Source organism: Schistocerca americana, chromosome 6 (assembly GCF_021461395.2).
Source record: "Schistocerca americana isolate TAMUIC-IGC-003095 chromosome 6, iqSchAmer2.1, whole genome shotgun sequence".
Taxonomy (NCBI): Eukaryota; Metazoa; Arthropoda; class Insecta; order Orthoptera; family Acrididae; genus Schistocerca; species Schistocerca americana.
Window position 1 is genome coordinate 189,633,021 of NC_060124.1, and position 23,814 is coordinate 189,656,834.

At 39.1% G+C, this 23,814-nt stretch overlaps 1 protein-coding gene and 1 long non-coding RNA gene across 3 annotated transcripts in view; one reads left to right on the forward strand and one right to left on the reverse strand.

The window, feature by feature from the left end:
- Window positions 1-4,905: 4,905 nt before the first annotated feature.
- Window positions 4,906-23,142, reverse strand: LOC124619933 (ornithine decarboxylase 1-like). 2 transcript variants are annotated; one of them, XM_047146581.1, is made up of 10 exons: window positions 22,984-23,142; window positions 10,904-11,093; window positions 10,549-10,731; window positions 10,359-10,455; window positions 10,164-10,240; window positions 9,895-10,067; window positions 7,843-8,140; window positions 7,176-7,427; window positions 6,616-6,824; window positions 4,906-6,505 (listed from the first exon to the last, which is right to left on the reverse strand). In XM_047146581.1, exons 3-10 carry the CDS (start codon window positions 10,636-10,638, stop codon window positions 6,274-6,276), a joined length of 1,428 nt encoding a protein of 475 aa, XP_047002537.1. In that variant the 5' UTR covers window positions 10,639-10,731; window positions 10,904-11,093; window positions 22,984-23,142; the 3' UTR covers window positions 4,906-6,273. The 2 variants fall into 2 exon arrangements, with proteins under 2 accessions (XP_047002537.1, XP_047002538.1); XM_047146582.1 differs by lacking the exon at window positions 22,984-23,142 and adding an exon at window positions 11,512-11,820.
- LOC124619934 overlaps window positions 10,557-23,814 on the forward strand; it is a 253,005-nt gene continuing 239,747 nt past the window's right edge. The window contains exon 1 of the long non-coding RNA XR_006980167.1: window positions 10,557-10,759. This is a non-coding gene — a long non-coding RNA (uncharacterized LOC124619934). The remainder of the gene's footprint in view (window positions 10,760-23,814) is intronic.

A 23,814-nucleotide genomic window follows, 5' to 3' on the forward strand; every position in this document is an offset into this window, starting at 1 on the left:
CAGTCTCAGGACTGAAGACCACAACAACAACAACAACAACAACAACAACAACAACAACAATCTTTTGCAACTTATACGAAACATTCTCATCAATACAGGAGATCAACATAAAATAATATCCACAATTACACTTAAGGTAGGGCTTAATTTGGGTTGTGATGCACCAGAAACGGTTTCGGCACCTCCCAGATGCTCACTGGAACATGTCAGCACCAAAGATCTGAAGTAGTACATGTGTATTAAATCATCACGACATGACTAATTTGCTGCTATGTTGGCACCAATGAACATGATACTGGGTGACTAACATGATGTGATGGGCAGGGTTGTGGGGCGAGGTGTACAGAGAGAGAACGTTCATTTATTGTAATGATCACAGTAGGCGAGAGCATCAAGCACATCTAAAACGAAGTGCTGAACAGTACACTGAAGAAAGTGTGACAGCCTCACCCTTTCATTTTTATTTTGTTTTTGCAATAATTCAATGCCACACACACACATGCTATACAGCAGTAGCTCAACAGAAACAGTTATCATACACCAAGTATAGATATACACTTGGAAGAACGTGATTTGCTTTAAGACATTTGTTCAATGGAACGACATGACCCAATACTGGAGAGAATGAATGCAATCTGATTTAAGATAGGGGGAGTGAAGAAAGAAACTTCAGATTATGTTTCGTGTGCCTTGAATCTTTAAAATTACATGAAAAACCACAGGCAAAAAGTAACTGGGGGAAATTCAGGCAACAGAATAGTTTCGAAATTAATGCTTCATTAAATCAAACTTACCTATCTACCCTACTCCCTCCAAATGACACCTAAAACTGCAACACAAAGCAACTGGCCCTCTCACAATTTGAAAGCTAAGCTATGGCCACAATCCTTGCACATGCCTATCCTCTGCACTGTGTTGTTTCTATGGAGCTAATGATCTTATCAAGCTTTTGATAATTACATCAGATCTATTGATAGGGTATAACTGCACACACAGATGTTTCAAAAACTAGCTATAGACATTAAGAATGTGATGTGAAAGAGCCACGGGAACGGAATGCTTTCAATAGGAAGGAACACATTCCACACACTTCAAATAGTCTGCCATCAAATTAGCAGGCAGGAGAAGGAAATGATTAGCAAGCTAGCTTCTTAATAAATATTATTTGAATAAAAATTTCTCTAGCAGTGAGGGGAATTTTTCTGCCGATTTGATTACTTTGTTCACATAAAATACCTCAGACATTCTGAACTAGTACACACAAATGTGTAATTTATGCATAATAGCTATTCAATCTTAATTGTCTTACATTATTCATTTTTCTATTAGATACTTTCACATTTTACTACCTTGGGCAACTCATACAGAACTCTCCTGTTGTCTTGCCTTTTGGCCATCACAGAATGAAGCTACCTCACGTATGATTATTGAACCAACAGACTTTCAGTGTGCATTTTTCCTAGAGAAATAATTTGAAATTGACAGCATCATTGTCATTCAGATCATGATACATAGACTACTTAAACCTTGTTGCAGACCCAAATTGCTGCATTTAAGGAGGAAGATTGGGGTTTAGCATACCATATATGAGAGATACCTCAAGCTCAGATTGAACCAGGATTTCGAGTATATCTTTCTCAAAGGAAATGCTGGCACTATCACTATAATTTTTTTCTACATCAATGAAACTTAAATCTGAATGGGCTTTTGTAGTCCCTCGGAGTCCAAGTTCCAATTACAACCTTACTTCATGCATTTCAGACACTGTGGGTCATCAGAATCTGTCCAATGAACAGAACAAATGAGAAGTAATATATTTCTACAGAAATTACATTAACACACTCACAGACTTCAGTGAAGGCATACCATTTTTCAAATCCCAATACACTGTATGTGGCAAGTTCACATGTATACTTGTATTACAGGCTAGTGCTGTTTGGTGAGGTAGCCTACCTTAAATAACAATCAAATTGGTATTTTGATATCTTCCAAGACAGCAGTGCAAGTGGGATGGACTGGGCTGAGGACGATTCTTTCCTACCTTTCATCCTCTGCGTGTTGGTTATGGCAGATATGGCCATGTTCGCAGTGTCAACACCATATGCAAACACTACAGCTGTTAAGAGTGAAGTTACCAAAGTCTACAGTTCTTATGTTAATGTCTTTGATATGTAGTTTAACAAAGGATTAAGTTGCATATCCTAATTTTACAAGACGACAGGTTTCACTAGCTTTACATACTGTCCGGTACAGGAAAAGTTACATTTTCCTGCCATGCATAATTTTAAGCCATACTTCATATCAACATAATTGTCCATTTTATTGATTATTTTTCTGAAATCACTGTATACTTAATATGTTGACAATAATTTGAATTTTTACTGCAAGTCCAATTGAATTTAATCGACCAAAAGGCCACAAATTATCGTTCAATGCATTGACTACCCCTAAGGCTGGCAGTAGCAACACAGAGCCTTGTGCTCGACACTGATGCCAATGCTCTGACTGGTGATGAAATGTCAGTCACTATCTATTCAGCAGACCGTGCGCTGAATTAGGGTGCTCCATTAAATATCACTAGTCTATGACATAAGTGTACTGATGAGATTCTGTTTATCGAGATTTTAAATGCGGGATGTCTGTTTTATTCTAAAGATGTATTGTGATTTCTGTATAAATATTACTTCTCATTTGTTCCATTTATCTGACAGATTCTGAAGATGGCTGTGCATCAAATGTATTCAGACATACCTTTTAAAAAGATGAAAGTGTAAGTAGTTATCGAGATTGACAGGTATACCAGGTGTTTAGATATGAATATTTGGGTCTTAAGCATTTATTACATTGAACTTAAAAATTATGAACAGTACTTAAGATGAAATAGCTGTTTTTCTTTTAAGAGTTCAGTGCGAACACCATTCGTCACTTGACACAAATCGAGACAATAAGTTAGTTCTTTCCAAACCTTGATCAGTGTGTTGCAACAACTGCTTCATTCCTGATTCTAGAGTCGTGTAAATGAGCTGGTAGTGGAAGTACGTACACAGTACCCATTACGAATACCTCAAAGGTAAAAATTGCATGTCATCAGATCAGGTGAATGTGGAGGCCATGAAAACAAGCTCTGTAATTTAGCCCCTTGGGGCCAGTCCAGCAACTGGGTACGACATTGTTAAATAGTTGGGTACTGAGCTATGCCAATGATGCTACAAACGATCTTGCTGCCAAATAAAGTTATGAGATTCAGTTTATAACGGATCTTTTACGTTGGGATAAATTTATTTTATTTTTTGTTAGATGTTTTCGTTAAGTAGCTGAATAAATTGTAATTAGGAATAATTTAATTAAGCAGAGTGGAGATCAAGTCAAAGAGGTGTTCATTGGGTGGACATTGTCGTAATGTAACGTCATTGCATTGCTCTGTTGTTAAAACAAGTTGTTTGTGTTCCGTTCTGCTGTTCGGTCGTGCACGTATGTGAAAGGAATTACTTCGGGGACTAGAATAAACTTTCACATAATAGTTAAGGTTCGATGTTCCGACAAAAGGGGTTAATGTCAGTGTTAATTTGGATTGTGGGTGACAGGATTAGTTTTGACAGATACGTGAAAACGGACTTAACAAAAGTTGTTCGCATATCATCCTTGAACGTGATTTATTTAATTAATGACTGCGGGCTCATTAAAAGCTATTATCTCATGATTAGGATCAATCCCTCTTTCCTCCTAGATAGTGATCATTCATTAACATTTACATCATAAGAAACAGGATTATTAATAAAAGTGATGTTAGTTACGTGTTATTCCGTTAGTGTGGAACCGACATAATATCTCTGAAATGACGTTGATATATAATGTGTGTTGAATACTGAACTGAGATAGGAAGTAAATTGAAATTAGTGAACATTTGATACTGAGACTATAGAAGCAGAAGTGCTCAAGGTTTCTCTTCTTTAAAATGGCAAAATAGGTATGAACTTTTAACTCAATAGTTGACATTATGTATTGCAAGGACATTAGCATTTCATATTTATTTTGACGACGTGCTGTCAAACGAAGGAACGTTGAGTCTCTGTACGAGTAATAAAATTAAATCTAAGAACATAATTGATAACGGCAAACTCCGCTTTAACAAACTGTATTGCGTGTCGTCATCGGGCAATAACTGCTCAACCCTGTAGACTTGTGTGGTGAAATTATAAGTCGGGCATATAAAACAAACTTAAAAATCCATTCAAGCTACAGTGGAGTCGGCATAACACGACGTGGGCAGTTATAAGTTTCTTCCAATAGTGAAAGAGAATCATAGGTCTAGCACAGGAAGATGATGAATACCAGTTCTAGTTGCTTCACCAAAAAAGAAAGTCCCTTAAACTTTCTGCCAGGATATGGCACAAAAAGACGTGCAATTTAGAGCACTGTCATTTGAACTGTACCATCTTATGGGGATTTGCTGACTCCCAGTTTACACACATTGTGTATGTTGACATTTCCACTTTAGATATAATGTTGATTAATCACTGAAGACGATATGATCCAGAAAAATCGTCATTATGCAAAAAGTTTTGTTTGGAAAGGTAGTACATAAACCAAAAGACAGTGCATGTACGTAAGTGTACAAACAAAACTGTTTGCGTTGCTCTTTCATCTGATATGTCAATTATAATGTAAGTTGAATGTAGTGAAAGATCAAAATTCAATGTGAAACATCTGTTTGTGACTAGTGACATGGTGTAGTACTAAAATTTTATGTATATCTGCTTGAGAGAATGCACTGAGCATTAAGAAAAGAGAAAAATACTCAGTTTCAAATTAATGCACGTCATGTGACCATTTGCAATTATGTATCAGCTTGTTGAAAAATGCACTTATTATTAGGAAAAGGGAATGCAAACAAAAACAAACATGTCAGATTAAATAAAGCAAATTTATTGCTCAAGGCAATACATTAGTATTATCATGTTTCCATGCGAAAAAGCTGCCTCTTCGCTTATTCAAACCTATTACATCTTTCTGATAATCAAATGACTTTCCACCACAGTTTTGGCTTGCATCCTCCCAAACATCGCTGGAGACAAATGCATTTGCTTACATAACTTGAAATGACCTAACATTTCAGATAGTTATAAAAAGTTACAGGTTGTTTAAAATTAGTAACTTAACAGTACATAAGAAATGAGTTTTAATTCGCTACGTCTGTCACCCAATTATATCCAAGCTTCGATCCTATAAAGAGTTTCTAAAGAAGTTTCTTAATAAAATAATATAAAAATTATACAGAACCAGTCAATTTAACATAAAAAAGGTGAAATACATTCAAATAGTTAAAAATAAATGCATCAATACAATATGCTAATAAAGATTTGTATTGGTAAAGGGTAGCAATGAATTTGTTTTTAAGAAATTGTTTTCACAATGTGCCATTGAAATGTATCTGAAACCTATACCTTTTTCATATTAACAATTTTGAAATGGACTGACAATTCAAACAGTTTGAAATGTAGGGCTATTACACTTTTTCCACACTCCCGAGCTTATGATTAGATACAGACTTCGAAAAAATTAAAACTATCTTAAATTTTCCTATTGTAGCAAATCAACATTTGAGACACCACATCATGAGCATCAGCAAATGACTTCCGACTTGTGCTGGTTTCAAAAAACACCTATAGACTTGACAGAAGTAACATTGTGAATGAATAGATTACTGTAAACGGCTGTGTTGTATTCTTGTAGAGTTGTGGAATGTAACCATATACCTGAACACCCAAGCAGACCCTTCCATAAGTTAATATTTTGAGATTCAAATCATATTTTCCTCAAAATCTTAGGCATCAGGATATAGCACTATGACCCTGTCATATGAAGTGTCACCTCTCCAGGTTGTTGGATCTCCGTTTTGAGGTAGATGTTCATAACACTGAAATTGTCCCCCCTACAATATTTAACACCATGGGATACTTCCCAGATTTGGTCTCTGTCACCTGTGGAATGCTGTCATGGAACAATAGAATGTCACGATAATAATACTATACAGATATCTATTAACAATGTGCTCTGAATAGTTTTGAGACTGTCATCACTGCCACATATAGCAACTAGTCATTATTTTTGGTATGCACACATTCAGTCTTTCTTGAAATAAAACAGCCACAGGAAAAGATGGAATGAATGGCTGTATATATAAATGTCAAAAAGATTTGCTATTGAACAGAATAAAGTACCAGCACATTTCAAATGTCATTGCTTAATCTCACAGATGCCACCTTCAAAGACCTAACTGACAGGTCCAACCTCAACTAACTCATATAAAAATGCTGGTCCTGCAGATGCAGGTGGAACAGGATTATTTGCAACCACATCAGGAGCTGCAAGAGGCATGGCAACTTCCTCCCATTCATCTATGTTGCCACGCCCATCTATGTCTAGCCCCAGGTGGAGATTTGCTGGTGTGCTGCCTATCACGAAATGCTCTTCTGTCATTGGGTGCAGGTCTTTCAGCAGCAACCTGGACAGAGGTGCAGCAAAATGTTTGAAACATAACATAAAAATGCTGTTATATACTTAAAATTTGTGTATTTTAAGTTTTCAATAAGGTGTACAAATGTTCGTGCTCACCAATTGTGATCGTCAATCACAGTGTGCACCTTGGGCACTGGGAATCCATTGAATGGAGATGCCACAGGTAGTGTATAGGCACCCATGTTTTCAAATACAATCCAGTCTCCCACTTCCAGCTCTGGCAATAAGGTGCGTTCAACTATTTGATCCAGACCATCACATGTTGGTCCCCACACAGAACATTGACGTATTTTCCGCCCAGCAGCCTACATAAAAATGAAGCTGTGGTTCATACACTATCTTTCAACATGTAAATAAACATTTTTACAACTAATTCCTATGGCTTGCTTATTGATGAATGCATAATCAAGTACTACTGTGAATAAGAAAAACTATAGTAAAAGACAATATTTTTGTACACTTTTTAAATGGTTAAATACCACTTTTGATTATGTCAAGAAGCGAACTGGAAAGGAACTAATTACTACATTTTCAACTGAGTTTTTCGTAACAGGTTAGGGCAAAAAAATACTGAAACATTCATTCATACACTGTCCTGGTAGAATCATCTGTCAATAGATGTATTATTATCAAGTTATGTACTGTTATCAACTTACATTAAGAGGTATTGGTGTTACTTCCATATGGTCATACAACAGGCAATTAAAACTGCCATAAACACCATCATTAATATAGTACATGACTGATGTGATGGATCCGTCCTCATGATTAATAAGTTCTCTCTTGGAATGGACATTTGTGGCAAGTGTGTACGCTGATGCAACATAGTAACGTCCTGGTTCTGCTATAATGTGAACTTCAGGATCAGGAAAGAATTCTTCGAGAGCATTATTTATCACTTCTGCAATCTAAAATGTAGCGAAAACAAATTTTTTTCAATACTCTGTTATACCATTAGAAAGTGTATTAAGCATAGTACTGTTACTTTTTAAAAAAAGATGATCATTACTGTAGCACTAGTTACTTATAGACTATTAAAATTAATGCTCTCCATCAACTTTCTTTGAAATTGTATGAAAATTCTCTGTGGCTTAGTGCAAGCACACATTTATTGAGCTGATTGGACAGAACAACAGTAATAATGAAATGAAAATTAGTAGCAGTAATACTCTTTCAAATCACCTTTACCAATCAGTCTGAATATAAATAACAGCGAGACATAATGCCACTTTATTTCCAAAGCAGAAGCTCAGTAAAATTAAAAACCAGTTCAAGAATAGCTTCACATGTAACTGACAAAGAAGTGATTTTGTATGATCTCACCTTGTCTATGTAGGAACCCTTGATGCCAGGATAACCACCACCGAGATCCAGCAAATTCATGGAGAAACCTAAAGTTGCACCGAGCTCAAAAAGGTTGCGGGCAGCAGCAATAGCTCTGCGAAAAACAGGTGGATCTTGACATCCAGAACCAACATGGAAACTTACTCCCACAATTTCTAATCCCAGTAAGTGTGCAATCTGCATCAGACGAGGTGCATCAGCTTCGGGATCACAACCAAACTTCATACCCAGTTGACACTGAGCAACAGTTGCATCACATCTGATGCGTATCACCAATCTGAAATAATGGAAGACACACTTTATGAACAGGCTTATTTATAGCTGTCATTTATTTTTCCATAATGACCAAGAAAAGGCAAGAAACCTGCGTGAACTGAGGCACGGATGAGCTGAAACTAGAAAAAATTCACTCCAAATTTGGAAACAAGTTACCCTCTTGCACTTTATTTCAAGCCAGTGATTATTTCAAGCCAGTGATTATTTCAAGCCAGTGATTATTTCAAGCCAGTGATTATTTCAAGCCAGTGATTATTTCAAGCCAGTGATTATTTCAAGCCAGTGATTAACTACTTTGGGCACTGACATTGCCACTCAGTTTTTGATTCCATATGAAGTACTACACCAGTTATGCTACTGTACAAACACATCACTGCCATGTTTGTTTCATTGCACATTACTGACAAAAATATAGTACATTTATAGTGAAAGGGTGGAACAGATGCTTATCATGATTTGTACATTTTTATCTGCAAATGACACCGATAAGAATTCTTTATGTAGCTGCAAATATGCTACAGCATAGCATTCTTGCACAGCATAGCTTTATCATACAACAGTTGGGTACTTCCTTGTATTGTGACATGCATTGCAGATAAATTCTATTTATGGATACTGCATCTCTATTTGGCTATGCATATGTGACAAAATGTAAGTGTTGCAAAAGCTTGCAGTGTTTAAAAATTAAACAGAAAATTCAATTTGGAAAATGTTTTGATTTACAAAGTCACAAATCAAATGTGCATGGTGCAATCTGTTGGTTTGATCATTAAGTTCTGTGACTAAACCCCTTCTGGGAATGACCTGTTAATGTGAAAAATGTGAAGTTGCATCATGGTTCACAATCCACATGAAGCTATTGCCTCTGGCTAAGTGTCTGGGTAAGTCAGTTGAAAGGTCATATATCGTGTACCACACTCTAGAAGACAATGCCTAATGAAGCATGGAAGTGTTTAAACCAACCATGTTAATCTTTATCTTACCACAAGGCAACCACCTTCCTTTCTTGTTATATTACAGTAGACATGTTACACTAAGGTTTGAGATACCAGTACCAGTAGCCCCTCCTCCCCCTCCCCATGACCCCACCTCTGTCCCCTCAAAAAACTGATAAATACTATTTTATCATTTAAGAAAATATCTGGTTCTGGAAGTTAGGGGTGCCATTATCTAATTATATGGGATCACATCAGCCCTACTTGGAGTTTCACTTTCTGTACGTTGCTACTGGCTATTCCATATTAATTTTTAACAAAATATCATTTACAGCCACTAAAGCTCTATCCAACAGATTCATTTTAATGTAAGACCAAATATATTCTCTTCTAGAACTACTTATTTAGCCTATTATTCAGTAAATTACAAGTTAAAGTCATTAAACTGTTTTTAAATGAAAAGTACACCATTAAGTGCAGAAGTTTCCAGCAAAGAGCCATTATTTAATGAGGACAGTATTTTTTGGAATTTGGGAACTGAATCTTGACACCATTTCGACAATTTTATTACACCACGAGTTGGAAATTACCAGTGTGTAACAAAAGAATGCACTACCCTCATTTAGATGAATGTCAAGAAATGTACATATACACTGGTCAGTATTATTATTGTGAAGTACATTCCTTACGTTATCGAAACAGTGCAATTCTTAAGTAGGAAAAATGAATACTGTCAAATGTGTGCCTCATTGTTAATTTGCAGTCTTACAACACATCTCAACAAGAAGAAACTTTATTTAATTGCAAACAGAATACTCACTTTGCTGTGGGAAACAGGCTTTTTATCTTGTGGAGTTCACATTCATTGTCAAAGGTCATAAGATCAACACCTACAGCTGCTGCATGTCTAATGTGAGAGGCTGGTTTCGCTGGATTTGCAAAGATTATGCGGCTCGGATCCACACCAATGGACAGAACCTTGTTGATTTCAGCCTGTAAAAACACCAATGAACATTTTGCTACACCTGACATCTCTCTCAAATGGAAATGGTTTTTAACATCAAATCATGTGACAATGATTCCACTCACCTTTGAAGCACAATCAAAGGAAGTACCAAGTGCAGCCAGAACTTCCAGTATAGTCAGACTGTCGTTGCACTTCACCGCTGAAAGACAAAAAATGGAATCAGATTACATTTGGCAAAGAAAACCAGACTGAAAAGATACTTCACAAATTATGACATTGGTACTAAATAGGCAAAATTGTTACAATATGCATTATACCATAGTATGGCTGAACTCTTGGCATTTTAAGTTTCCATTCTTTGTGTTTCTTCATTATATCTCCTATGTCACAGACATAAAATGCTTCCTCCTGGACCTAGAACAAGAAGTAGTTTGCAAAATTAGAGGCAACAGATTTAATTTTAATAAAATGTATTAAAATGCAGTTAAAGCAATAATAGTAACATACTCCTGATTCAGCGATGTCTTTGATGATGTTCCAGACATTTGCACCTGCATCCATAACATGGATTCGTTCATCAAGGTTGCTCAGCTTCATGATTGCTGTTAGTTACAATTGGTGGACGATATTTGGGAGAAACTGTGGTCGACTGGACCTTGATTTTCAGAAAAACTGGTTGGAATAAGCAAACTGAAAAGGAAGAAGAATTTTAGCCAAGGTAACACACAAATATCCAATTTTTAAACTGAATGTTGATCTCATGCAATACTAAAATGAATTTACACATGTGTAATTGTGACCTAAATGAAATATATGAAGCAAGTAACACAAGTTATTGAATGAAATATTGCAAAATACTTACGAGGCAGCCTTCGTTCAGTTTTGGGCAGCTTGTACGGAAGGCAATTTAAATAAGGTTAGATATTTTTGTCAAGCTGTCAGCAATGTGCTGCCCAAGGTGGTTCACCGTTCAAAGACAGTCTCCAGTTAGACTTGTACAGGCAGAAACCTGCCGTCGGGCTCTGAACCAGCCGACCAGAGGTATCACTACCCTGTAGGTAAAGGAGTTAGATATAAATCAGAAACATTATTCATAGCAATTTGAATGTTTGGTTATGGTGTGTACCAAACTGCTAACATACCAGTAAAATTTAAATGACAGAGTAACACTCGTAAATCTTACGTATAACCCAAAAGAAACCGGTTTTATGGGACCAATGGAGCTGACACTAAACATTATAGTATACAGTCATAGTTATTTAAAACTAAATAAGATTTTACAGCATAACCTGCAAGTCAAATTTTGATGGTTATTAGCTTTAAGCTAATTTATTACTAGTATCAAGTGCAAACAAAATACCCTCACACAAATATAACAAAATCAAAATGGAACGAAAAAAAGGAAGTTACTATTCTTGTATGACTACAACTTGACCGAACTTTAGTTTCAGTTAATGTAGATATACTCACCCAATTAATGTGCAGACCAAGTTGCACAATCAAAGCTTGTGAACGCATTCACTAAGGCCTTTCAAAATTACTTTCTGTGCACCAGCCGGCTGGCGGGTAACTATGCTGTGCCGTTGAGCCTGTGTTGATGCCGTTTTGTGGCTAATACTGAGCGAACTCCGGACCACGCAAGTACCCTGCCTCCTCGTCAGCGTCCTCTGCAAACACTGTGCGTCGGATTCTGCCGGCCGGGCGAAAGTAATTTGTGGCTCAAGAGAGCGCTTCGCTTTTGACACCCATTCGTGGTTCTGGCGACACTGTGTGATGTGGCTGACCGAGCTGCCTTTATATAGATAGGAAGCAGTGTGAGGGGTGGGGTACAGGACCTTATCTAGCCAGTGGTGTTGCAGGGCCAAGGAACAGAGTCCTCTTCAATGCTCTTCCCCTCCCCAGACAAGTAGATTGAACCTTAACATCTGACTCCAGTATTATCACTTATCAGTTGCCACTATCAGCTCTCAGTTCACTCTTCACATAATCACACAGTCAAAGGCCCTATACTTGTTAGAACACCATGAAGAGTTGGACAAGGTCATTTCCCATTTTCAGTATTTGACTAAATATTTTGTATGAGAAATCAAAGATGATGCCCTGAAAATAAGTCTTGGCATACCCCTAGCGTGTGTTATATTACTCGCAAGAAACAACCCTTGTATACAAAGGTCAGAATTCCAAAATATTGTAATAAAAAGCAGGAAGTCCTGCAAATGATCAACAGCTGGTGCAGGTACTGACAGACACTAAGTAAATAAATGTAGCATTTTGCCCTTAAACAGACGAATGATCTATTATTGCTCAGCAACAGAAAAAGTGACCAATCTCTGGAAATGATAATGGCCATGAAACTTGTACAGAGTTACCCAAGATAAAATGGTTACACGAAACTATGGACAGAAAAAGCAGATAAACAGCTTCATTGGAGCAATTCTAAAGAAACGTTATTCAATCATGATTGAGGTTGCTTATAAAACTCCTGGAGAGAGAGAGAGAGAGAGAGAGAGAGAGAGAGAGAGAGAGAGAGAGAGAGATTCACTGCGATGCTCGTCTAACACCAGTTTCAGGTGCTACAAGATAAGGTTTGTGCATCAAGGAGGATTCTACTGATAAATTTCCGAGAGCGTATTTTCGAAGGACAGCAATGCAATACATACCGTCCTGCGAAATCTCGCCGATCATGACGTAAATATGAAAAAATTTGTTGTTCTCGCGCGCTGTGCCTTCAAGTACCTTGCGCCACTCACTGTAATTGGGGGCGGGAGCAGAGTACTGCGGAAAAGATGTCGTCCTGAATTCTTGTCACAACTTTAGTAAAATAAGGCGAACTTTCAACGGAGGCGAAGTTTGCCTGTTATGTGACAATCTACAATCAGAGATCTTACCCACTTCCACGCTGTGTCGTATTTTTCTAAGATGCACTTTAACAGTCAATAGGACGTATAGATTAAAGAGAGTGCGTAATTCGATTGGAACCGATGTTACATCACTGTAATAGTCTGTGTGCTGACCTCATACATAGAAAGCGTCACAAATGACGTGACTGCTAACGGAAAACTAGGCAACAGACTGAAAACGTCAAGCACACTAATCGACAGGCAGAACATCGTAGTGAATTTCCAGGGGGACACACTGACCTTGCCCGACAATTGACGAGAACCGTTAATCACTTTGAGCCCATCACGCAACATCCGGCCACAGGCAGGCAGCAAGCGCGGGGGTTTAGCCACGCAAGTCTACTAACGGACAACTAAATGATTGCTCCTCCAATTTGTCAAGCCGGCTGCTGTGAAACACGTGCGTCTGCACAATGCACCAAGGACTTGCGCACTGCTGCAGGTCGACTAAAACCTGCTAACCGAATGTCTTGTAGGAATTTATCTTACCTAAAGCTACGAACGGGATTTAATTCCGGCAGTAGGAACCTAAATTTTAGGTTGAGCAGCGTCGCAATAGACAGTCACGCGTTGTAAGGAAATTAGCAGTTAAAATTGTATTTCACGTCGTGTGGGGGTCACTAAGGGTCACTTTTAGCCAGCCAGTCAGCCACCAGGTTTCTGAATGTCACCCACCCAGCCGTCGATGGCAGCTACTTTGAAGTCGCGACCTTTGTCGACGGAATCACGCTTGACGCGAAGTCTTATTTTTAGAGCGGAGACGAGTTAAGTAAACGCCCACAGGCCATTCACAATTTCTTCCGGTTCAAAGATTTTAAATTCAAGGTTATCCCTGTACTGATCGCTATTTAACGACGGACATGTTCGTTTTTATGTTAGCAAATCCATTGCATCCTCAAAAGAGCGAGTGTGGATCACACCCTAGTTAAATGTGCACGTGAAATGTCAGGACTTTGCCTTTTAAAGGTTTTCGAGTGAACTAGATGTTCCAGCCGACACCAGCGTCGGACGGCTTAATGCAGAATGGGAAACGGCCTGACAAAACATGTCGGAATTTAATGGTTTACAAAACAGCCTATAATTATATATTTTTTAGTAGCTGTTGCCTATGTTTACATGTTTTAACGTGTAATAGAAACTGTGAGGACGTACAGAATTCTATTGAGATGAGCATGACGTTTCAAATATCGATGCGACATGCAATCCTGCCAACTGTTTATGTAAACGGAAATGTTACTTCGAGAAATTAAATGAAGACTTGATTCGATAAAGAGAATCTCTCTATATACTTGATCTTCCTCAGGATTACGTTTGACTTCTGCTATTCGATAACGGTTGCCTTTGCTTCCAAGGCAGGTAGGTATTAAACTAAGGTAGCAAAGATGGACATCACAACTTTTATGTTACGTTTCTTCGACTGGTTCAAGAAGCACAGAACGGAACATCGGTATCATTGTGGCTCTCGTTACTATTCGTAAACGGTTTTTCATCAATTGTAATGATTCCATGCGTCTGAGCTCCCAAGACTCTGTATAGGATACTTAAAAAGTAATAGCAGCAATGATTCTTCTGTTACTAGTAATACGTCCTAGTAGTATGACTAAGCTAGACAGTGATGACACGAAGCTGTTTAACACTGGGATGCTCGGGAAGTTTCCTGATATTTTCCTATCTTGTGTTAATGTTCGATCACATTAGCACAGTGGAGCAATAACGAAAGTCTACGACGAGTAATGGAAATCATCCATGTCGCATACTTACTTGTTGTAATGTATATTTTCTGTGTTTTATGAAATACCTCTCTAATATCGTCGCCGTCGCCGCCCTAGCCACTTAAGCAGTAGCAGTAACTCGCCATTTTACCTGATACGGTGAGGGACCCGCTGCCTTCGATTGAAATTGCATAAATGTTTGGTCCTTATTTCCAAAGTCTGTTTCACCAGCCCCTAAGGGGCTGAATGTAACGAGTGAATGAACATACGGATGTCCATGTAACATTGAGTATATTTTTCAGATTTCCTGGAGTAAGGGCAATATCAGTTTATTTTATGCGTCCCAACAATGGGCCAGTGGCATGCTACATTATCACTCCTCTGTAGATATGACTATTTGTACGCATCGTGTATACAAAAATATGTACGTTGTTGAAACCTACTGCCTTTACATTTTATGAGAGTTTCTCCAGGGTTAGTAGGAGAATGAAATATTCTCTTTCACATTTTACAACACCAGATGGCTAAAATCATGCTATGTGGACTTAAAATTGTAAGTTTGAAGAGAACTAGATGTATGAAGTCAGTGAAGATGATGCTGATGACTAAAAATTGTTGAGTATTCAATGCAATATAGGTGAAATAATGTATGAAGAAGACGCTGAAGAAAATGCACTGAACAATTACTGTATTGTATAACATTTACCATGTACTTTAGAACATATAACCAAAAGGTATGAAGATGTTACAGATTTTGCTCCAGAAGCTAGGACATGGTCTGGAAAAAATGAACATAAAACCCTAAGAATGGTATAAATGCGAACAAACATACACAAATACTCATGAACTAGGTAATGGAAAATGAAAATCATGTTGCACAATGTCTAGCAGATAAGATAGTGGCCAAGCATTCGAGGAATTTTTTCTTGAGCAACTAGTGAACGCTATTACAGAATGAAGTAGAATGTATGTTTGCCAACAGAATAATTTTTCTTTTAGCAAAAGAAAAGCTAAATTTTTTTTATAGGTAAGCTAAAATTTTTTAATAGGTGTAGTAGTTCTGAGCAGATAACGTAAGCTTCCCCACGAGGGTATGTACCGGGAATCGGCAATTACCTACTGGACAAGCAGGTATTATTTTATAGGACACGGACCATATGAAAGAAGTGGTGGCAGTCTTTCAGATGGTTTATATCTACATAGTGAACACATTGTGCACATATAGAACTGAAAACCCAAAACAGAAGCTCTCAGTTTCAGATGCCCGAAATAGAGGTCAACCGAATGAAGATTTATGACTAGATCTAGGAAACCACTTTATTGTGCCACGTAAATCACGAAAGGGATGTGCATACTTCAAGAAAAAAGACAAAAATTTGTGGTAGGTGCAATGTTGGTGTGTATGACAAGTGTCTTGTTTCTTTTCATACTGCACAGATAATGTGACATGGTTTTATTTTTTCATCACGTTTCTTATAGTCTTCAGTATTGACATTAAAACTGTGCATTTTGATAGCTAATTTTGCCAATGTTCCAAAAATAGTACAGTATAGTTTTCGTGCTAATATACCGACTTTTTACAGAACGTTGTCTCATTTGTCACTCAGGAAATCTCAGTGACAAAAAACGGTAGAAAAACTAAGGTTTGGCAAGTAATGGGCTAATACAGCAACATTACCGTGCCAAAATCGCTCTTTTTGTCTTATCTCCAGTGTAAAATTTCAACGTCCCGTCGACATTACTGTTGAACACAACCGGGCAGAACAAGGACATGAAAGGTAATCGCTTGGGGGGAAAATCTCGAAACATGGCTCAGGGTCGCAGATTACGAGTCCGCTGACATGTGGCGCAGTCAACTTTTGTCTCGCGGTTTGAGGTGATATATCGATATTCACAATTAACAAACATACAAAATGATTTTTGTATGCTGATAAAACTTTTTACGCTAATTTTTGGCTTGGCCAGTCTGCAGTAGCTGCTGGTCCTGAATCCATACTACGAATTTATTTTTATGACGTACAAATTACAACAGCAATGACGCATTACTTATTCCCTTTGGCTCCATCCTTGCCCACTAATAAATTCAGGAAACCCTCTGAGCTGTGAAGTCAGTTACAGGAGGCTCTACCGTTTAACATGGGTTTCGAACCACAGTTCAAAATGATATTTTTCAGATTAACAAACCATTGTTAGAGTTGAGGTCTGAATCCTGGAACGTTCTCTGACACCCCCGACGTATACTGAAACGTGAAAGACGCACTGAACTACAGATGGGAAAAAACACACTTGCGCTTTAAGACAGTCTTCCGCCACACTGCACGTAAGCGACTTCTTACATAACACATCCCGGAAATGGCTTAGCTGGGCACGGCAACGACAGCAAAAAGACCGTCTGATAAGAGGCTATGTGACACCGGCTGGGCGGCCGTGAACAGCATCGAGTGTCGACGCTGGCCCGGATATCGATCTGTGGCGGTAAGGTGCGTCCCCACCATTGACGCAGTTTGGCGGTGCTACTCAGGAATCAAATGTTAATACTGGCGTTCGCGCAGAGGGCCAAGAGTTTACGGTTCTGTAAGTGGAGCCCAATTCGCTTTTTAGAAGAATTCCGTCGAAGTGAAAAAGAAAAGAAGAGGCAACATTAGCCCTAATTGATCAAGCTCGAGCATAGAAACATTCAAGAATACGGCCACAGTACTTTAGAACTGACTGAACATTTGTTTCCTTCGCCATGTACAATTGGGCAGAGAGTGTAGCTTCATGACCTGGCTTAATTTTACACGCTGTTGGGGCAGTTGAGAGTACGTTTGGCACAGGTATTCGAGATATTAAGTGTTCGCGTGAATCTACTACGATGTAATCCTACGCATCAAAGCCAGGAAATAAACGACTGCGCCTAGATGGGAACGTTACTGGATGGGATCCATTACTATTGATTATTTCACTGTAAGCTTCGCAAATCGCAGAAAGAAAATCTGCGTCAGTGTCCCGTCGACGACGCGGTCACTAGAGACTGAGTTTACCTCGGTTTGGGGGAAAATGTGGAAGATAAGCGACCGTGTCCTTTTTTAGAGAAACCATGCCGCCCATTGGCTTAATCGATTTAGAGCAACTACGGAAAACGTGGATGGTTGGACAGTGATCTGAACCCGGTCCCTTCGAAGTCCAGCCATCTAGCTCCGTTCCCTTACAGAGCCCCTTCTCCCAAATGCAAGCACAGGGTCTGACGCTACTGTGAATTGTGCCTCTGAAAACGTCGCCGAAAATTCTGTATAAATCAAAAGGTACAGCGAAAATCAAAGCGCCGTTCCGTTGCTGCGGATACAACCGAACGGCCATTCCAATTGCCGGTCTCGATGTCCACTTTACACGCAGTTCACTCAGAACTACGTAAGTAACGTCCAAATTACTTCTGCATCTGAACAAATGTAATAGTTAACCACACAGTTACTTGAACGCTGCTTCGCCAACAACTGTGAGTATGGAACTGCGCTGTTTACTGCTCAATCTATTCCGGAATACGTATGGGCAGTTGCAGATTTAATTAGACATTACGTGCTAATTTCTGAGGTATATGCGCACATTCATCACTAACATGGCCACAGAGACCGATATCGATTGTCTAAGAAGTATAGATTTTTGTCTATTACAGCAGAAGCAGAAATGATTCAACAGATATGTACTGAATATGCACCACAGTTCCGAGAAATTAACCGAAACGGTAAGAGTTTAAATTCACTAAAAGCTAGTAGAACTGCATTGCAACCTATCGCCTATATTAAAAGACAGGCTCGAGAAAACGCTCATGCCAGTGCAGTGATTCTCAAGCTCGTCCGGTTACTCTTCCAAACCAGCCAGTCATCCCAGATCTAGTCAGCAACTATTATATTTCCAGTTAACCTTTTCAAAGCATGTCGAAAATTTTTTCCCCTCCCAGCATCTTTTGTAGAAAACATACTTCTATACAACAGTGTGATTATTAAGCTGTTTCACCTTCTGCAATATTTCCTCAAGTTGGCACCCTCTCCCTACCCTCTTATGAAATAAGGTAGCAACCCACTATTAAATAATTGACATCACCACAACGCTAGTGTAATCACGTCCTCTAATTTTTTTTTTTTAAAAAAGTCCGTCTCAGTGTACCCAACGCTGTAGCCCAGACTACCTTGCCAAGAGCAAGAATGCCCTGCGTTAAGATGTCCGCAAATGAGAGCTAGCGGGGCAGTCAAGGCTGCTTCGGCCTTCAGGAGCAACACGCGCGAACGTCATAGGCCTTACCTGCATCGGCTGCTACTGTTTCAGACGATACTGTAACAATTACCCACGTTCGTCCTGGAGCGAGAAGGACTTATGACTATCTGTCTACTAATAATTGCTATTTACGTTGGGGACTCCTAATTTGTTTATCACATTTTCATTTCATCTCATGCTTTGAGAAATTCGAAGTAGAAACAGCTAATAAGTGAGTTAACTCTCACTGAGGTGGTAATAAGCGATGCTGGAAACCATAAACATCCTCAAAGTAGCCCTTTTCAATTAAAAACCGTACACTCCCACGCGCCGACAGCAAATGGAAAGCTTAAATGACGTAGTTGGTGTAACTTCACAATGTACATGAAGCCCATTGCCACCATAACGGCTAAAATTTCAGTGTTTTTCTGTTAATATGTAAAAGTATGACCATGGAAATCTTACTGGCTCTTATTGGAAATGGCGGCCTTGAAATGCGCTATCACAAGGATAGCGATAATATTACGAACTTATGAAATGCGTACGCGGCCTTGCATTATACAATGGAAGTGTCGTACCCTGTTCGCTACAAGCATACACCTGAGGTGAAGGTCAAGAAATTTAACACTCTCTCTTCCATGCATCTGGCCAGACTTTATCAAGGGACATAAATTGTCTAGGGGGCAGTTAAGTTTTCCTGTCCAACATATCTAAATCTTACCTGGCTTTCGACTAAAAAATTGCAATTGGTGTTCGACTGAACTTACATCACTTAGTGTCATGTACGAAAAAGTTGTCAGTACCAAATGACTGCACGTGAAATGATCTCTAAGTATTCAGCCAAGGATGTATCGTATTACACATTAGTAGATAAAATATTAAGTGGATACAAAGCTCAGCAGCAGGGTTGCTTACTAATGCTGTATCAGTGCGGCAGATTTTTTAAAACTCATTAGGGAATAAGAATTATTGAAACTACTTCAAAACCACCTAAGGCCTTCACCGTACATTGCTTGAAGAATAGCTCTCAATCCGCTGGAAGTATAATCGTGAAATCCTAAGTAAAGGGGTCATAAAGTGATTGGACAACCGCTCGTCAGAAAAACAGATTAAACGCTGGCCAGTCCTGTTACAGTTTGCAAGCTACTTATTCTCGCTGACGTACCGAAATAACACTGTAGTAAACAACAGCTTCACGTAGAAACTACCTGACAAATGCATTGGAGCTGCATAATGGCATGACGCCGCAACGGAAATGACCAGTATCTGCGAGGAAAGAGTGAACTGTGATGGATATTGTGTGTCATTGCGTAAGTTCCCTCCTCTATGTCCGGAAAATTTAAGACTAAACCGAAACAGGTCTAGGTTGAAATTCACTCGCCAAGTTTATGACTTTAAAGCATGTTGCATTTTTTATGATATTAAAAAAGCCTTGCATGCAGGACTTACAATTGCGTTTGTCTAGTATCAGACGCAAGTTTTTTTGCCAAACGCATATGTTTGGAAACATGTCACGTAATCCTGACGTGAACTATAATCCTCCTCTGGCGAATGTCGTGCACACTGATCGCATAGTCATCGAAATCTGTCAACAGTGATTACTTCAGTTTAAAAATGCTGCTGTATATAGGGAAATCAGATTGAAAATATTTAGACCTTAATAGAGAGTTAAGTCTTCTTCAGTCTAGTATCTCGCATTGCGGTAAATAACAAATCGCCGCCCCCGCTTTATGTAATGGGGAAAGAAGCAGCAGTATGCGGTCGAGTTCGCAGACTGTTGCATGACCTTGCAGGGCCTGGCGACAGGACCTCAGGAATGCACCCAAAATAAGTCCGTACTTGCCCACTCAGGGGTCTGCCACTATTCACGTGATACACTTCTTTGGAGCAGGATTTCCCAGACCAGTCAAAAATCACTTTGTGGCAAAGCAGTTGGAAATTTCTTATTCATCATTTATTTAATGTTTTTTTTGAACCGGTTAAACGATTACTACGCGGACAATCAGTCGTCTTAATACTATTACATTCCTGTACCAAAACAATGTAGTTACCCTGGGCAAGACATATTGAATTACAGCTCTTGAAAATTCATTGTCAAGAGAAATATTTGGTAGTACTTAGTCTTCCACTAATTTCTCACGTCAAATTTCTTCCTTAGAAAAAAATACTGAAGAGTAAAGTCGTTGCTCTGTTGTATAAAGGAGTCTCAGTTACAAGTGCACTCAAACGAAACGCACATTTGTATCATCTCTATTTAGGTTTTGTACAAATTTAAAGCCCTGTGCAATTATTTTGTACTATTCGACAAACAGCAAACAGTGGTGCACGATTGGCATTCTGCACAAAGTACCGCTTTACATTTTCGAATTACGATGAGCTAGTGTTTGATGATGTATGGCCCTCCTTCGGAAGAGAACTGACTGTTCTGTTAGTCTAGGCCCATGACGCACACGCCCACAGAAAACTGTGGCCCGCCACCCACTTCCAAGTTGCCCGTGAGTCATCTTGTGCGACAGGGGAAGGCGGTTACTTACGAACGGAGTGTTGTATTGTTCGGAGAAAAAAAAAAAAAAAGGAAAATCTAGCTGCTGCCTGTCCAGACGACGCTTAAGCAACGGAGCAAATCCTACGAGCCAGCTACTGTCACAGGCCGGTGAGATCCAGTTTGAAGCGGAGAAACGCGCCTGCGCACCAAGTTTGCAAGCACAACACTCCAGCCACGTCAATCGATAGAGACCTGCAGCTCCTGTTTACGACTTCCCTGGCCTGCTCCTGGAGCATTTACTGTTTGCAGTAGAGACAATTAGAACACACCAAGGAAAACATTACCGATATATGTACGGTTCTACAAGTTTTCAATCGATAACAGGAGTAAAATGTGCTCAAAGAAGTATCTACAGTGACAGAAATATTGGTCACTGCAGTTAGTTTGGTGCTTTAATGCAGTTAATGAATCTTACTATTGTCTCATCTTACTTCCCTCAGATTAAACAGAAGCCTTTAGGCCTGCTATGCGTACATCTATGGGAACAAGTAATACTTCTTTGCAGAACACTGTGAAACAGTATGCCTAACAGCAAACTGAGAACAGGGATTGTAATTACACCACCACGGATGGTATCACCTTTTTCTCCAACGGAAAACCACCAAAGCTACAACATTGTTATTCGATTGGTCAAAAATTCTCCAGATTTGTGTGTTAGTATACTAAAATGTTTTACTGCTTGCCTAATAGGGGTGGGTGGCTACTATTACGGCGCTCTTAAAATGGAGCAGCCTTTCTTGCGCAAGAGTCCTCCATCTGGCTACCTGTTAAGAGGCCGTCTTAGCTGTTAGTACATTGCGGAAGCGTTTGTTTAAACTAGATATGGGGCATATTGTGGCTAATTATGCTGTTTTGCTTATACTCCCCTTTGGATTTTTTTAAAATTAGTTTTGTTTCTTTAAAAACCATCAAAACGACTGGTTTTACGAAAACATTAATAGTTGACAGCTTAACATTTGTTACTGCTATGTGTTATTCCTGGCATGGTTATTGGGATGCAGTCAAAATCATCGACACAAAGTCGTCTGAATTACGGAGAGAACTAGATCTAGTTCACAGATTTTCAGCGTAATATAGTTAGCACTCTCCACTTTCGTTAGAAAATATGGGTTCACTATGATATGCAACAGAATAAAAAATTCCGCCAACAAGTACTAAAACAAGTTCTAGTCACTCTTCACGGTAAAAAATTTAACTTAAAGAGACTTCACTAGGAAGCTCAGTAGGTCTTCACACTCGTCAGAGATCACATGACAAATAAATGCATGCAGATAAGTGTTTCAATGTACGGGAGACTTAAGTAACACAATCGCTTTGATGACGTTTTGAATTTCACCACGTATTGAAATAGAGTATATCGTTCTGTGACATCACAAGTAACTAATCAAATCTAGAACTACAGCTTTTAACTGCAAACACTACTACTAAAATTCAACCACGTTAGATTCACGTATTTGTAATAATATTCGAGAACAGCAGAAAGGCCACAGCTGAAGTTCTGCTCACTCGCAAATACAAGAAAAAGATACTCAAAATATAGACAATATGTGCTTACCTGAACCGAAGCTAGCCACCCTTTGGGCAGGCGCCTAATTGATGACGGAATGGTGGATGGTTTTTAATCACTTTTGAAGTAATAAGTTAATAACTTTACGAAGAGCTGCGAGGTGGACTGTCGCGCGACCACCACTAAGCCTCCATTACAACAAGAGAGCGCTCTAGTGGCTGAATTTCGAACTACGTCCCACCTGGCTTGCTAGTGTCTCTGACCTGTTCCAACATACAGATCTTTGGAACAAACGCAAGTAACGTTGTGCCAACATGACATAGTGGAGTCCTTACGTGGGCAAGCAAAAGCTAAATGAAACACGAATCTTGTTTTACGCGCTTCTTTCTTAGAATCAATTGTGCATAAAATTTTGATTCGCGTATTAGTCCGATTCCGCGCACTACGTGCTTTGCTTTCTCCTTTAGGTGTCGTATCGAAAGGCAACAAGCATTAGTTAAAACCAATATATTCGATACCTTCTGACTTTGCACACTCAATTATTTCAGTATAAGAGGAAGTGACTGCGAGTCACAACAAATATTGAACGCTTTACGCAGGAGACACTTGTCCTATTCATTCATTCATTCGCAATTTTTATTGTAGCGTTACGGATCGCTCAACCTACAGTTCGTAACGCTCAATAGTCTGTTCCATTCACGAAGTTGGTAACAGCATATGCGTGTGTGGTTATGCATTATAGTAATTGCGTAGAAGACTACGATCGCAGCAGAGCGCGTACTGTGTTTAGTGTCCTCTCATTGTAGACTTGCGCTGCAAAAAGACATTTAAGCCACCACGGCAAGGGTGCCCATACCCGAGGTGCAAGGGGAGCCGCGA

Bases quoted from the DNA above. Each gene is read 5' to 3' on its own strand.
- LOC124619933 (XM_047146581.1), bottom strand. From the start codon at position 10,638: ATGAAGCTGAGCAACCTTGATGAACGAATCCATGTTATGGATGCAGGT. The intron at 10,068-10,163 runs GTGAGTGGAATC...GTGTTTTTACAG, and splicing joins CCTTTGATTGTGCTTCAAAG to GCTGAAATCAACAAGGTTCT. The intron at 7,428-7,842 runs GTGAGATCATAC...GCTACATTTTAG, and splicing joins AGGGTTCCTACATAGACAAG to ATTGCAGAAGTGATAAATAA.